Source organism: Erpetoichthys calabaricus, chromosome 4, assembly GCF_900747795.2.
Source record: "Erpetoichthys calabaricus chromosome 4, fErpCal1.3, whole genome shotgun sequence".
NCBI classification, from domain to species: domain Eukaryota; kingdom Metazoa; phylum Chordata; class Cladistia; order Polypteriformes; family Polypteridae; genus Erpetoichthys; species Erpetoichthys calabaricus.
Genome location: NC_041397.2, coordinates 39,679,270 through 39,694,650, shown reverse-complemented (window position 1 = coordinate 39,694,650; position 15,381 = coordinate 39,679,270). Strand labels below are relative to the sequence as shown.

Below are 15,381 nucleotides of genomic sequence, written 5' to 3'. Positions count from 1 at the left end.
GTTACAGAAAAATTTCTGCTGCTTTGAAGGTCCCAATGAGCACAGTGGCCTCCATCATCCGTAAGTGGAAGAAGTTCGAAACCACCAGGACTCTTCCTAGAGCTGGCCGGCCATCTAAACTGAGCGATCAGGGGAGAAGGGCCTTAGTCAGGGAAGTGACCAAGAACCCGATGGTCACTCTGTCAGAGCTCCAGAGGTCCTCTGTGGAGAGAGGAGAATCTTCCAGAAGGACAACCATCTCTGCAGCAATCCACCAATCAAGCCTGTATGGTAGAGTGGCCAGACAGAAGCCACTCCTTAGTAAAAGGCCAAAAGGCACCTGAAGGACTCTCAGACCATGAGAAAGAAAATTCTCTGGTCTGATGAGACAAAGATTGAACTCTCTGGTGTGAATGCCAGGCGTCACGTTTGGAGGAAAGCAGGCACCGCTCATCACCAGGCCAATACCATCCCTACAGTGAAGCATGGTGGTGGCAGCATCATGCTGTGGGGATGTGTTTCAGAGGATAAAGGGAAAGATGACTGCAGCAATGTACAGAGACATCCTGGATGAAAACCTGCTCCAGAGCGCTCTTGACCTCAGACTGGGGTGACGGTTTATCTTTCAGCAGGACAACGACCCTAAGCACACAGCCAAGATATCAAAGGAGTGGCTTCAGAACAACTCTGTCAATGTCCTTGAGTGGCCCAGCCAGAGCCCAGACATGAATCCGATTGAACATCTCTGGAGAGATCTTAAAATGGCTGTGCACCGACGCTTCCCATCCAACCTGATGGAGCTTGAGAGGTGCTGCAAAGAGGAATGGTCGAAACTGGCCAAGGATAGGTGTGCCAAGCTTGTGGCATCATATTCACAAAGACTTGAGGCTGTAAGGTGCATCGACAAAGTATTGAGCAAAGGCTGTGAATACTTATGTACATGTGATTTCTCAGTTTTTTTATTTTTAATAAATTTGCTAAAACCTCAAGTAAACTTTTTTCATGTTGTCATTATGGGGTGTTGTGTGTAGAATTCTGAGGAAAAAAATGAATTTAATCCATTTTGGAATAAGGCTGTAACATAACAAAATGTGGAAAAAGTGATGCGCTGTGAATACTTTCCCAATGCACTGTATAAATCCTCTGGCTTAGCCAGTGAGTCGCTTTATTGTGCTTAGCTATTAGTTAAACAAATGAGCCTGAGGGACTGAATGGTCTCTAGTTTGTCAAATTTCTTATGATCAGTAAAGTAAGCACACTTACTACTTGTGCAGCATGCACTGAGATCCTTACTTGCATGCTAAGAAGCCAGCAGTGTTTGAAATTAGTGTTACTGCAAGCTTGCTGCTTTACAGCAGTTGTTAGACGATGGCTGAACATGAACCTGGCAGGGGTTAGCCTAGCCCAGAAGTTTAGGAAACCGCTGTCATAAAGTTATCACAGAATCTGAGCTAGGCATACAGTAACTGTTTCTTTTCTTGCCTTCCAGAAAGCACAACTGTTTGCTGCAGCCTGATAGTGAAAATCAGATTATGAAAAGAGAAGTGAAATCAGTCATTCTGGCAAGAAAACAGCTATGAAATTTTTTATTTTTTTTTTTGCTTTGCCTAAACTCTCCTACCAGCATTTTACTGCACTTCGCTTTTTGGAGGTTGCGCCGGCTGTTTCACAAATTTCAGGTCCACACCAGTTCTGTGAAATTATTATTCAGGAATTCCACAAATGAAACTGAGAAGCATTAAAGGCATACATCAGTTTTAGATTGTACAATTTAGTTAAAAGAAATGAAAAATAAGTGAACATTTAATGGAATTTCCATTACAGTGAGGTGTGGCAGTTCATCCATCCATTTTCTAATCAAATTAACCAGTTTGGGTGCCTATCAGGGCTGTATGGGTTTAACGAGAGGGGTGCCAGTCACTTGCAGGACACAGACACATTGGGCCAATTTGGACAATGGAAGTGCCTGGGCCGGGGACTTGAACCCATACCTCTGAAGCTGTGATTTAGCAGAGTGGTGCAGTGGTTAGTGCTGCTGCCTTACAAACTTGTAGTTCTGGAGTAAAATCCTGGCCTCGTTGTTGTATGTGTGGAGTTTGCAAGTTTTTTCAGTGTCAGACAAGGTTTTTATCCAATATCCCAAAGAGCTGGTGCTGGTGACTCTAAGTGGCCTTGTGCCCGATGGCTGCCTGGTCCACATGACTTCATCTTGCCATTTGTGTCTGTCCTGCATATGCAGAAGCGCTTGATTACAGCCCCGCCTCCCATTGCTGGCAAATGCCACACCCCCATTTTTTCCTCTTGAACAGCCCCGCCCCTTTAGACTTGAACACTTGAGGCAGCCCTCATCACGCACACACACACACACATTCATTTTTCACGCTTGCACTCCCTGTTATTGTCACAACATGCAGTTGTGACTGTGCAGTTAATAACACATTTTTTTGATCATATGATCATTTTTGGTGTTTAGAACTTTGCAAACAGAATTTCAGTTGTTTGTTCAAATGGCACAGTCTGCAACAAATATCTGGAAAGATTTTAAGAGCCTGAGTAACTTTAGACTTGGAAGAAGTGAGCAATCCAATAATGGGCTGCATTAAGAATGTAGACGTCCTTGACATTTAATGTTGCCGTCATCATTCCATGCCCTCACTCACAATTTGTTTTCTCAGTTCTCCGTTTATAAATAGCCAAGTTATTCATTCATATTTGTTTTTTTTTTTTGTTTTAGGAAGCTCTTACTTTTACTACCAAATGTTTAATGTGGTTGAGTGCAGGAGGTGAGTTGAGATTTTAGGGTGGATGGGTCAGTCTGAAAGTCTGTATCCAATCATTGTCAGTAAAAATAATAAAAAAATAAAGACCTACTCCTGATGCTTTTCAGTATTCTTTAAAAGACGAGGGGGCTCTGCCCAAAGCTCGCTTCACTTGCTAACCCCCGGGCGGGCACTACTCTCTAGCCTCTTTGCGGTTCTGCCGCTCATGTATGGGGATGCAGATGTACAATTTAAACAGATTGTTATTTTTATGGGAATTGTTACATATGCATAATAGAACTATTTTACATTACAGCGAGTAATTAACCATAGTAAAAAAGAGTAAAACGTAATAAATTGAAAGAAAATTATGTTTCATGTTGCGTTCGAGGTATTCCTTGCATGATATGTTTTTGTTCTGTTTGGCTTTGAAATTAACACGCAGATACTTTTTAAACTTACACTTTTACTGTAAAAGTTCAGTAAAAACTATTTTTTTAATTAACTTTTCGTCAATATTGCATTGAAGTTTGATTCTGTGTTTGGACTTACATTGTGACAACGCAACATATAACTGGCCGTGACTGAGTATTGTTTCTTTCTCTCTAATAAATAAACCGACTTTTTCGAATGTTTGTCACTGTGATTTGTTAATTGTCATATACGATACATCCTTCTTTCAACAGTAATTCGGTCAGTGGAAGACCAGACGGTGTTAATGGTTGTAGATATTCATCGGGATATTGTAAGCTGATGTTTTCATCTTCCGCACCATGACCACCAACTGTCTCAGCAGAGTCTATTGATGCGCTTTGAACCAGTTTGCTGTGTAACCGATCGACAATTTTCGCGTTAATTCATTTGACTTCATCGTTTCTCGGTGCTAGGATTGCCTGTGTACTCATTTCTTCTGCTGATATCCCTTCGGGATGGAACTCTTCAATAAGATTTGGACATAATACGTCTTCTTTAATTGGGAACTTAAAGTGAGGAAAACGTAAAAATTTATAAGAGCTGAGAGAGCAGGAACTGCTTTGTCTGTCAAAAGCATTCACATGAATGAGAGGTGAGTGGACCGCGGGCGTGGTTGTAAATGGTTGAGAGGAGAGGATGACAAAATCTAATGGCCAAAGTCTCGTCTCGTGGGACTTGAAAACATCTCTTGGGGAAAAAAGTCTTGTCTCAAAATTTTCTTTTATAATAGAGAGAAAGTGCACAACAACAATTCACACCCCCAGTGCATGGTTGTCCTCCTGACAGACCAAGTCACAGTGAATGTTTTGTGCCGCATGCTTAGTTTTGTTTTATTTCCATATTTTTACGTGATAACTCACCAAAGCAAGCAGCAGACTTATCCTTACCATGAGAAAAGTAGAACCAGGAGTGTGTGATAAAATGCATATTTCGAGATCCCTTTTGTTGTCACAAACATGCGTCGGAAACATTGAAGGTGCAGATCAATACAACTGCCTTATCTTGAAAAACGGACATAGGTGATAAGTTTTTAAGATTTTCCTCTGTGCCACATTGCCTGTAATGTAAAGTACCAACTAGGGTGTCACAGTGGGTCGTGTTGACACCTCCAGAACAAAGTGTCCAGGGTTAAGAGTCCCACACACAGTCACTGCCTGCTTGAAACTTGTGTATTTGCATGGGGTTCCCTCCATATTTTTTTCTACATCCCCCAAGATGGTGGGTCAGGTTAATAGGTGGTTCCAAATTGTGACTTAACAGAGTGCAGGTGTGGATGCATGCATGTATGGGGCTTGTGATGGACTGGCACCTATTTGTGGGCAAATTTCTACGTTACTCCCACCCAGTGCTGCCAGTTAGTATCCCATAATGCTAAGTTGGTATAGTATGTTTTATAAAGCCGAGGTCTAGTTGTGGGATATGTCAGACTTGCCAACTGCTTTTGCCGATCTCTTCACTAGATTATGTCAACTTTAAACAACTCAAAATTGCTGGACATGTCGCATTTATTGGCTGCATGCCAACTTTCCATCACAGTTGTGCTTGCCCCTTTTTGTGACAGCCAGTAATATACTTCCTGACATAGCCAGCGCTGTACAAAGGGTTAACGGGCACGGTGAGATCATCCACAGTCTCAGCACTTTTTATTGATTTTCCCTTCTGTTGTGGTACATAAAACAGGAGACATCAGGCAGATGAGCAGCTTCTCTTCTGTTTGTGACGTCCAAACTCCTTATTCTTGGTTGCTGCATATTCCAGATGAGCGTTTGTTGGTTTTCTGCTCTCGTACACACCAATACAAAATCAGACCGGTTTGATTTTTTCTGAGCGAGTTGAAAATTAGTTGGACTGAGTCACTCGGCATGTCCCATTATGCGACCATCTTAACTGAGCGTACTACCAACTGTCTTAGGTTATGTAAATGAAATGACTGGAAATCGTTGAAGAAGTCGTCAAATGTGACATGGCCTTAAGATGTAAGCTAAAGTTCAAAAATGAAGCCCAACAAACACAGAAACAAACAAAGGTCCTCCATTCAAGAAGAACCACATTTTGTGTGCTTTTGAGTTTGTTTGCCAGGGTTTCATTTTTTTTTTTTTTTAAATGGAGACACTGTCTCGGCCATGTCCGTTTCTCCATGATGTTGAATGAGGTCCAATTCAATCAAGCGAGAACGAGACAAACGTTTTTCAGGTATTTCTTTATGCTTGTGACCGTCGGCAGTGTAGAGGTCTGAATAAGATGTGTCTGATTGGGGTGATCTTACGTTAAGATTTATTGAAGGCGTATGGTTCTGCACAACAAGAAGACAAAAACCTGTGAAATATCCATAGTATTAACAAAAGTGGTTTTTGTGAGTTATGGCTTAGAGCAGGAGTCGCCAACTCCAGTCCTGGAAGACCACCGTGGCTGCAGGTTTTCATTTGAACCCACATTGTGCAAACTGCATATGGATGGAGTCCCAAGCTGGGATTCAAATTTGACTTCTGTGTCCTAAATCACATGCAGCTTCCATCCATGCATATGTCCACACTCTGACAAATACCACCTTGACAGTCTGATTTAAATGTTTCATTTGCACATTATGCCAGAACATGTTGGAGCTCTAAGCCAGGGTTCACCAACTCTGGTTCTGGAGGACCACCGTGGCTGCAGGTTTTCATTCAGACCCTTTTTTTAATGAGTGCCCAGTTTGTGCTGCTAATTCACTTCTTGTGAATTCATGGCTCCCGGGGTTACCTCCAGGCCATCTGTAGCTATAGGTCTACTAGATTCTTGAACCATCTGACAGGCTCTCTTTGCAGGCCCAGATCTCCGCTGTCTCACTGCCTTCCACTTAAGGTGGCCTCTAAGTTCTCTCAAATAGCAAAACAAACAAGGGGATTTTTCAACGTTCAAGATTAAAAACAAGCCAAGCATGCATATATTCAATGAGTTTTATTCCATCTGTTACCAAACTTGCGTGATCTAACCTGGGGAAGGATTTAGAAAAACCCAAATGAGGAGCGCACAGTGCCTGGCCTAGTGTAGTGATTTGTGCTGCTACCTGACTGCACCTGGGACCATTCTGGGAGAGGTTTAAGCTGGAACCCCACCTCAGGGTCCACACGGGTCTTCCCCACATACTCCACCTTCATGACGAGTGAAGCCAGTGATAGATAAGACATCCTGTCCAGGGTTGTGTCCTACCTGCACCTGATCCCCGTAATCTTGTAAAGGAAGAATTTCTGTTCTGAAATGCCTGTGGGGGGCGTCGACACAGCTGAGGGGCGTCTTGTATTGTCCATTGTTGGGCTGAATGCCCCATTTTTGTCTAGATTGTTCTAATGTTCTGAAAGACACTCACCAGGTAGCTGCCTTTTAGTGACATACAGAGCTTTATAAAGTAATTGGGCTGGGTGGAGAGGGCAGCATGGTGGTTATCATGGCTCCCTCATGGACCTTTGTGTTGTTTGTATTTTCTCCTCTCGGTGCAAGTTCTTCTCCCTCGTGCTAAAGATGTGTGTTAGATTAACAGACTGATTTAAACTGGACCCAGTGGGCTTGTAAGTGTGAGTAAAATCTGTGGTAGTCCCAAAGAACATGAACCAAGCTCGATTGTGTGTGTGTGTGTTGTTGAAGTGTTGGGGGAGTCCACACAAAGGATATTCATGCTTCTGCTGCAATATTTTGATATATGTGTATTTGTTTCCTACATTCTAACTTTATTATTAAACGGAAACGTCTTGTTTCAGAGAGTTTTTAAACATTACGTTAGCTATGTATGTGGAGGACGCATTCAGTTGCAAATGTAATGTTAGTAGGTTCACAATCCTTCCGTTGATATGATAGTTTTCTAGAATGAGGTGCTTTATAATTGCATGGCTAAATTACATTCGCTTCCATTTATTTACATATATTTATGACTGAAGCAGTGGCACCCCTCAAGGCTCAGTTTGGGTGGGATTTATAACGTGACTCTGTGGCTTACTGTACAGTGACTCAGCCTCAACATCACAGTGCCTGCATGTAAAATGAATAAGTTGGAGACTCGTCAAAGTCCACTTTCAGACATTGTCATTAATGTACATACTTCGTTTTTTATGCCTATTATGCCTGCTTTACATTTTTTATTTCAGCGTTTTATTACTCTTTATTATTTTTGATTAGTTTTTGGTTAGTATGATCTGTTGTTGTCACTCCCATTTCTTTAATTCCACTTAGGAGCACAGATGAAAATCTGTAAATCAATAAAAAAAAATGTGTTATACTCTCTTCGTACTCCTGTTAAGGCTTTTATCAGGTTTTAAAAGTAAGCTTTCAATTCTGAAGTAAGGGGAAGCCAAAGAGAAATGAAAAAGCCGGGAGTGTGTGAAGCTAATGGGAGTGTTGTAAAGCAGGCCCTTTAAGCGCATTTGGTTAAGGACACAAATGAACGTCAAAGCTTTCAGTTTTCTTTGAGTCGGGATCCAGTTATTTAAATCCTATTTAAAATAATCATCTGAACACAAGGAAAGATGACATGGCTTTAACAAAGACGTCATTGTGTGTTTTTGTGGGAAGAAAACATTAATGGTGGCCATTATCATGCAGTGCTTTACATAATACAATACAAGATAAAGACATATTTAAAAGCGGCTTTGTAAAAAAAAAAAAACAGCTTGCTACACCGTGAATACTTTGACATAAAGAGTCGGAGTAGGATGAGATAAACTCTGCTTTATTGTTACTTTAAATGTCAACCCTGGCCAGGCCTGAATATGCTGAGTTTCAGGTGGATGAGCTCCTCTCAAGCAGGCGGTGTGGCTGTCGACATGTCCAGAAGGCACATACCTCATCTTACTGAGACTTTAGGGCTTGGCCTTGGGGTGTACAGCTACTTGATGCTTTGTCTTTAATTATTTTATAATGCTGACATCACCCAGACATGTTGACAGGTGGGCGGCACGGTGGCGCAGTGGGTAGCGCTGCTGCCTCGTAGTTGGGAGATCTGGGGACCTGGGTTCGATTCCCGGGTCCTCCCTGCGTGGAGTTTGCATGTTCTCCCCATGTCTGCGTGGGTTTCCTCCGGGCGCTCCGGTTTCCTCCCACATTCCAAAGACATGCAGGTTTGGTGGATTGGCGATTCTAAATTGGCCCTAGTGTGTGCTTGGTGTGTGGGTGTGTTTGTGTGTGTCCTGCGGTGGGTTGGCACCCTGCCCGGGATTGTTTCCTGCCTTGTGCCCTGTGTTGGCTGGGATTGGCTCCGGCAGACCCCCGTGACCCTGTGTTCGGATTCAGCGGGTTGGAAAATGGATGGATGGATGGATGTTGACAGGTCTTTGGTAAACCCAAGAAATCGAAAGTGCAATTTGCAAAGCACAAGATAAATTGCTTGTGGTCGAGTCTGTTGTACATCATTTTATTTTAATTAGCTAAAATGTGAGGGTTGTTTGTTTGCTTTTTCTTTAGTATAACTTAATTCTTTCTAACATCTGTTCAACAATGACACTGTCAAGAAACCTGTGAGATAACCGCTGGACTGGCCAGCATTTTTAGTTAATTGCCAATAAGGCTACCTGTCTGAGACTTTCTGCATCAGATGTAGATCTCAATTTGCTCTAACATTTACAATAACAGGGAAATTACAGATTTTATTTTACTGAATCTTCTTCTTCATCTTTTACCACTTCTATGTGGAGTCACATCCTTCTCCAAACAGCTCGGTCCTGCCCCTTTCCTTCAGATCTTCTTTTACTTTATATGTTCACCTCCATTTTGGCCTCCCTCTCTTTTTCTTCCCCTGTACTTCTATGCCCATCACTCTCTTGCCCACATATTCATTGTCTCTCCTCATCACATGTCCATGCCACATCAACCTACTGTACTTTTATATATTTCTACCACTTTTGTTGTACCTCTGATTGTCTCATTTCTTATTCTGTCCCTTTTTGAATCTGTATACATCCATTTCAACATTCTTGTTTCTGCCACATCCAACTTCTTCTCCTGCGCTCCCATTACTGCCCAAGTCTTAGCACAACACACCATTGCTGGTCTTACAAATGTCTTAAAATCCTTACCTTTAACAATACTCCTGATACTTTATTCCAGTTGTTCCATCCACTATGAGTTATCTCTGCACCTAATGTTCCATCTTGGGCTACTACTGATCTTAGATATGTCAACTTTTACACTGTTTTCAAGACGTCTCCATGCAGGGCTAACCTCCGAGTCCTGATCATCATTAAACCCTATATATTCAGTCTTCTTGATATTTCTCTTCAACTCTCTTATCTTCCAGAGCCCTTCTCCATTCTTCCAACTTCCTCTCCACATCCTTTTTTCTGGTGCTACACAACAACCTGCAATCCTTCACTGACCATGTTGCAACTTTGTCCCGTTCTTGAAGATTCATACTGTATAACATCTGCAAGATCAGACTGTATCTGATGGAGTATGCAGCACCACAGCTGTTCCAGGCTTTGGTCTTGTTACGTCTGGATGACTGCAACTCTCTACTGGCAGGAATTCTTGCACGTGCTACCAGGTCACTGCAGATGATTCCAAAATGTAGTGGCATGTCTTTCTTGTCTTGTCAAACAGTCGAGATTAGCGCATGCCACTTAATCTTTTCAGGTCGCTATACTGGCTCCCAACAGCAGCATGTATTATGTTGTAATCCTCGATACTCGCCCACAGAGTAGTCAAAGGGTCAGCCACTATGTATATGGAGGCACTCATGAGATCCTAAGCTGCTTCTTTCCCACTCAGTTCTGCTGATGACCAATTTCTGGTGATGCCACCTTTGTGTGACATCTCAGTTTAGACTCTTTTCATGGGTGGATCCTTGCTAGTGGAATGAGATGCCCACCACCATCTGAACTGCTGGCTCCCTCAATGTGTTGAAGCAGCATCACAAGATTCTCTCGTTTGGTGAATTGTTATTAGCTGTTAGGTTTTGTGACCTAGGAATTGTTACTAGCTTGCATTTTGTTCTGAGCTCTTCGCTTGTGAGGATGAATTTTCTAACCTTGTCTTGTAGCACGCATTTCTAAAAAGTCCCTAAGATTGATATTTAGTCAATTCGTTGTAAGTCACTTTGGATAAACGGTAGGCTAAGTGATTAAATGTAATGTACTGCAGTGTTTCTCAGCCAATGGTGATGGGTCATCCGAGGATTGCACTCGATTCTCAAAGCTCTGACAACTGTGCTTAAATCATGAAAGAGGACCAACATGTCCCCAAACCACAGCTCTAACGATTGTGCTCGATTCACCACAGAGGACACCACCCTAAGCTTGGTGGATTGCGAAAACACTTACACGTGAAGGAGTGTGTCATGACATGACAGACCCCACGAAGGCTGAGTAACACTGATTGAATACTCTATGAAAATTCCACATTGTCACCCCCCCTAAATGAGGAGGATATTTCAGTTCACCCGTTCTCACCATTTTTTCTCTGACTTTCTCATCAACAGGTTGCTGAAGACTTGAGCCAGCGAAAATGCAGAGCATCAAGTGTGTTGTTGTAGGTGATGGTGCCGTGGGAAAAACATGCTTATTAATCTCCTACACAACCAATGCCTTTCCCAAAGAGTACATCCCCACCGTATTTGACAACTACAGCTCCCAAATGACAGTTGATGGAAGGACTATCAGCCTCAACCTGTGGGACACTGCTGGTCAAGAAGAATACGACCGTCTACGCACGCTTTCCTACCCACAGACCAACGTTTTTGTCATCTGCTTCTCTATTGCTAGCCCACCATCCTATGAGAATGTGAAACATAAATGGCACCCAGAAGTCACCCACCACTGCCCAAATGTGCCTATTCTACTAGTGGGCACCAAGAAGGATCTTCGGAATGACCCAGATGTTGCAAAGAAGCTGAAAGAGCAGAACCAAACCACTATCAGCTCGCAGCAAGGGGCAGCGCTGGCACGCCAGATTCACGCCATCAAATACATGGAGTGCTCGGCTCTCAATCACGAAGGCATCAAGGAAGTATTTACTGAAGGCGTGAGGGCTTTTCTAAACCCTCAGCCCGCACCAACCAGAAAGCCCTGTGTGCTTTTGTAATTTAACCAAAGATGGAAAATGAGCAGCCATAATAAGCCGGGAAATTCGAAACAGATGTATTGTTTAACAACTTAACGTTCACTACAACAGTGCTCCTTTTTGTTCTGTCTGGGGTGCAGGTCCTAATGTGGGTCGTTTTAAAATGCACGCTGCCTACGGACTCGTATCCTGGATGTGACATAGTGTACAGTTGCTGTTGTGACCTATGATGTATGGCTTTTAAATAATCAGGAATTCTAGCCACCGCTGTGCAAGTGCCATAGCGTTTCTTGGCCTCTTTATGCATTCTTTACTGCTAAGCTTAAGCAAATGGAAACTGATGAACCGATGTTGGTCCTACCATAATTTACTTAGACGTGTTGAGGTTTTCTGTACACAAATGAAATGCAGAAAAGGATATTTTTATAATGGAAAACAAAACCTTCTCCTGTAAGACAGTAACGAGTCAGAACTGCTTAAACAGATTCTTCAGAATAGCTTTGAGCAAAAAAACAGTTAGCTTTACATTTATTTCTAAAACATCCCCTTGTGATTTGCGACATGTTATTGCGAGTAATGTCCAGAATGACTGTCTAATTAGTAGCTCGGAAAGAATTCATTGTGAAATTTTGCATAGGCTGAGACATAAAGGGAAAACTACAAAGTTCCCCTTCTCTCAGTTAGTTGCAGGCTTCCTTTCCTGCCTTTATGTATTAAAAAAAAAAAAGGGAAATACCACACGTAAATGTGACTCTCTCTGCCGTGCCAGCAAGCACATTACACTGTCAGTCAGTTTTCATGACAATCCGCAGACGTAGAGCAAAACCCACCCAGAAACACACAAGTTTGCTCCACAGTCTGCCACGCCTTTAGCTGCGAACACCACCCAAGAGAGGTGTCTGCAGCACAGATGTGCCAGGCGGCTCGCTCGGCCCCCCTCAAATCTCGAGTCTTAATGGAGAGTGTCAGCTTTACAAAGCACTCAACAGCCCAACAGCTTACGTGAGTCTCTCTAGGTGTGTCCACACGGCCGGCTTCTCGGTTGTCACTTTCAGTTTACTGTCAGGACTGCGACTTGGAAACAACACCAATACGTGATGCTGTAGGCTAAGCGTGAAAGTCAAAAATTCTTTACCGTTGCAAATTTTCCTGTTAGATTCAGATTTACAAAAAATAAATAAATTAGCAATGGGGAAAAAAAATGTGCAATTGAAAATTCAGAGAGAAAGCAGCTCCCTGTTCGACACACTTTACATCTTTCCACCTCTAGGCTAGGAGTTCTTCAATGGACTTTCAGTCGAGGCTTTTTGAATTGGCATCCAAGCCAAACTGCACTGCAACATAAACACTTGGAAGTGGAAGTTTACAACATCAATGAGAGAATGGAAGCCACATGAATTCAAACTTTAATTTAATGCACAATTATGTTCCCTATTTTAAAGCTTTATAATCGGAGGAAATAAAGTCTCCTACTTCTCACAGTGACACAACTCCACACAAAGCTGGAAGATGGCAGCTTAAGCAGGAACCTCCACTGTTGCCAGTACAAGCTATATGGCCTCCTTTAACCTGGGGGTCGCATTCACTTTTGTTACCCATAGAAGGCGGACATCTGGAGGTGTCACCCAGAGGCCTTGTGGTCTCAAAAGTGACCACATTTGTTTCAAGAAGAAGGTGCAAAAACGTTTCTGTTTTTGCCATAGTCGTCACACCACCGTTAATGCACTGAATGAAGAGAACTACCGGTTGCGTCACGATTTTCCCATGATAACCGTGACAAATAGAAGAAGTTGTGGTCAAAAGGATTTTGACATCAGATGAATTCAAATAAGACTTGTGAATGGGCAGACCATGACGCACTGTGCTGCTACCTGAAGTCCATCCTGAGTAAGACCTACAGCAGATCCACTGAACTGTTGCTACCTCTGAATTCTGTTGGGTTGGGACTTTGGGGAGCGGAGTGTCAGCTGGGTATTGCAGTGCTCACCAATCGTCTCTGAGCAGGACAAGCAGCTCATGGCTAAAGGAAGCCATTCTTAGGAAAAAACAAGTTAAATGTGCAGCTGCTGTATGAGGAAACAACGTCAGACCCATAATTGACCAGTCACGCAGCCGTGAACGCACTCAGTCATTTGTTGGAATGCGTCAGCCTGTGAAACATGGGTTAGGTTTAGAAGAAATAATATCGGTACAGACAAGGCAGCACTCACCTGGTAAGCATGGATGTGCCAAAGAAGAAACGATCTGATCTCAGGTGGCAAGTTCTAGAATAGTGCGCGATTCACTAGCGGCTTTAAACAAGAGCGGTGCACACAGATTCATGAGGTACTTTGTTTGTTATACTTTTCTTCCTTATTAAGCAGCAAGCGCAGTGATGTACCCTTTTGAAGGGTTCAGTTTACGCCGAGGCCCTTGGGTCAGCTTTGAATGTATCGAAAAAGCTGCTGCTATTCCTTTAAGTGAGCTGTGGTACTGAGAAAAGCTTTAATTTATTTATGATTTCACAAACATAAGGCGACTTTTAAACACAATTCAGTTATGGGTGAAAAAAGGTGGCTTTACACATGGTTTCAGAGCCTGAGTTAACTATTGCTTGACCATTTATTTTAAAATAAACTAGAGTTGTTTCATTCTCTTATTTTACCCGAAATTGCATTCCACCTATTTTTATTTATTTATTTGCCTTAGTTACAAAACATTGCTTTCGTTGTATTGAGATAATACGGTTAACTTTTATTTACAAACACAAAAATCTGTGTCTATGGTTATCCACCCAGAATGTGCCGTCTTCCAGTTGTTTCGTAAATTCTGAGATCATTTTAAAATGGCAGATAAACGTTCGCATGTGCAAGCCGAAATGCTCGGCAGAACCCTTTGGTTTATACTGAGAAGTAGTCCTGCTGGACGGCCCTTTTATGAAGGCTGGCACAATTTCAGAGGGTCTGACCAGCTTGGATGCCCCCACAGCTAGTCAGCTGATGGGAGGGTCGATGAGAAGAAGTCAAAATGTCAGTTGGTGACTTATATTTTTAATTTTTTTTTTCATATTTTATTAATGGAATCTTTGCTTACTCATCCTTATATTGTCAAAGCTTTCTTTAATTTATGATTACAACGTTTTCAAAATAAATAACACTTGTATTTTTCCCCGTTTTTTAATAGAGGTTTATTGAGTTTTTGTGTTTATCGAGTTACACCCCGCTGCGGCTTGTTGTCTGTACGCTCTCCCCAAGTCCCTGGGGGTTTCCCGCCCACATTATCGTTACGTTAATTGTCAAGTGAACGGGCCACATGATGTCCAAGTCCATTCCCTGCCTGGCTGCCACGTCAACCCCAGGTCTGCTCTTCTTGCTCCACTCACACAAGGCTACCACGGGAATCACGATTAATGAAGCCGAGAGGAAATTCTAGAGACCAATGTGTCGTCTCGTTTCTAAATAAATGTACAACTCTGTTAGCGCAGTTCAGGGTCACAACTCTGAACACAAGGCAGGAAACGGCCCAGGACAGTGCAGAGTTCTACAAAAAATGTTTGGAAACAAATGAGTTCTAGTAAGAGTCGACTGACCTATGCGGCCTACACTGCATTACTTCCCACACCATTGATGCAGTTTTGGTTTTCTAAATGTTGTTAGTATTTCATTCAGAGGAAACAAGAAAGTGGACACACAGAAGCCTTCATAAGAATCTGCATTTGTAATCCACAAGACAAGGTTGCATCGAGTCAACCTACCAGAAGACTCAAAGCCGCAGTTCCTGTTAAAGCCTACTGCAATTCCAGGGAGACTCCCGGTTTGGCCGTGTTAACAAAGGTCTAAAACTACAAGGTCATCTCAATAGATGTATCTACTGTCCAGCAATCAGAGTTTGAGCACTCAAACAAGTGAAAAGGAAAGTGCTTGAATCGGTAAGTATTGAAAAATGTGTGCAATAAGGGGGCTACTCCATCGACGGCAACTTTCACGACGAGTAGATGTTGTGCCAGAACGATAAAAGATCCTGATCCTAGCAGAGCGAGGCCGAGTGCTCAATTAATAAACACACCAAGAACTGGGTGAATCCCGATAGCTGAAAAACTTTTCCACAACTTCCAGGATTCTCCTACGTTTGCTTTCATCTCATCTGAAACTGGTCAGCGTGGATGCTA

At 42.6% G+C, this 15,381-nt stretch overlaps 3 protein-coding genes across 5 annotated transcripts in view; 2 read left to right on the top strand and 1 right to left on the bottom strand.

The window, feature by feature from the left end:
• rhogb (ras homolog family member Gb) overlaps positions 1-14,380 on the top strand; it is a 61,452-nt gene extending 47,072 nt beyond the window's left edge. The window contains exon 2 of the mRNA XM_028799349.2: positions 10,654-14,380. Within this exon, the coding sequence (XP_028655182.1) occupies positions 10,680-11,255 (576 nt within the window). The 5' untranslated portion in view covers positions 10,654-10,679 and the 3' untranslated portion in view covers positions 11,256-14,380. The remainder of the gene's footprint in view (positions 1-10,653) is intronic.
• The window catches only part of slc6a7 (solute carrier family 6 member 7), a 666,512-nt gene that overhangs the window by 450,110 nt on the left and 201,021 nt on the right, over positions 1-15,381 (top strand). The gene's annotated exons all lie outside the window — the stretch shown is intronic.
• Positions 1-15,381, bottom strand: part of pgap2 (post-GPI attachment to proteins 2) — a 91,121-nt gene that overhangs the window by 11,979 nt on the left and 63,761 nt on the right. Inside the window, exon 7 of one of the 3 annotated variants that reach the window (XM_051926498.1) lies at positions 12,232-12,341. The exons of 1 other annotated variant lie outside the window; for it this stretch is intronic. In XM_051926498.1, the coding sequence (XP_051782458.1) occupies positions 12,286-12,341 (56 nt within the window). In that variant the 3' untranslated portion in view covers positions 12,232-12,285. Of the gene's footprint in view, positions 1-12,231; positions 12,342-15,381 lie in introns of those variants that run through there. One more of the 3 variants, XM_051926497.1, reaches the window with a different exon arrangement.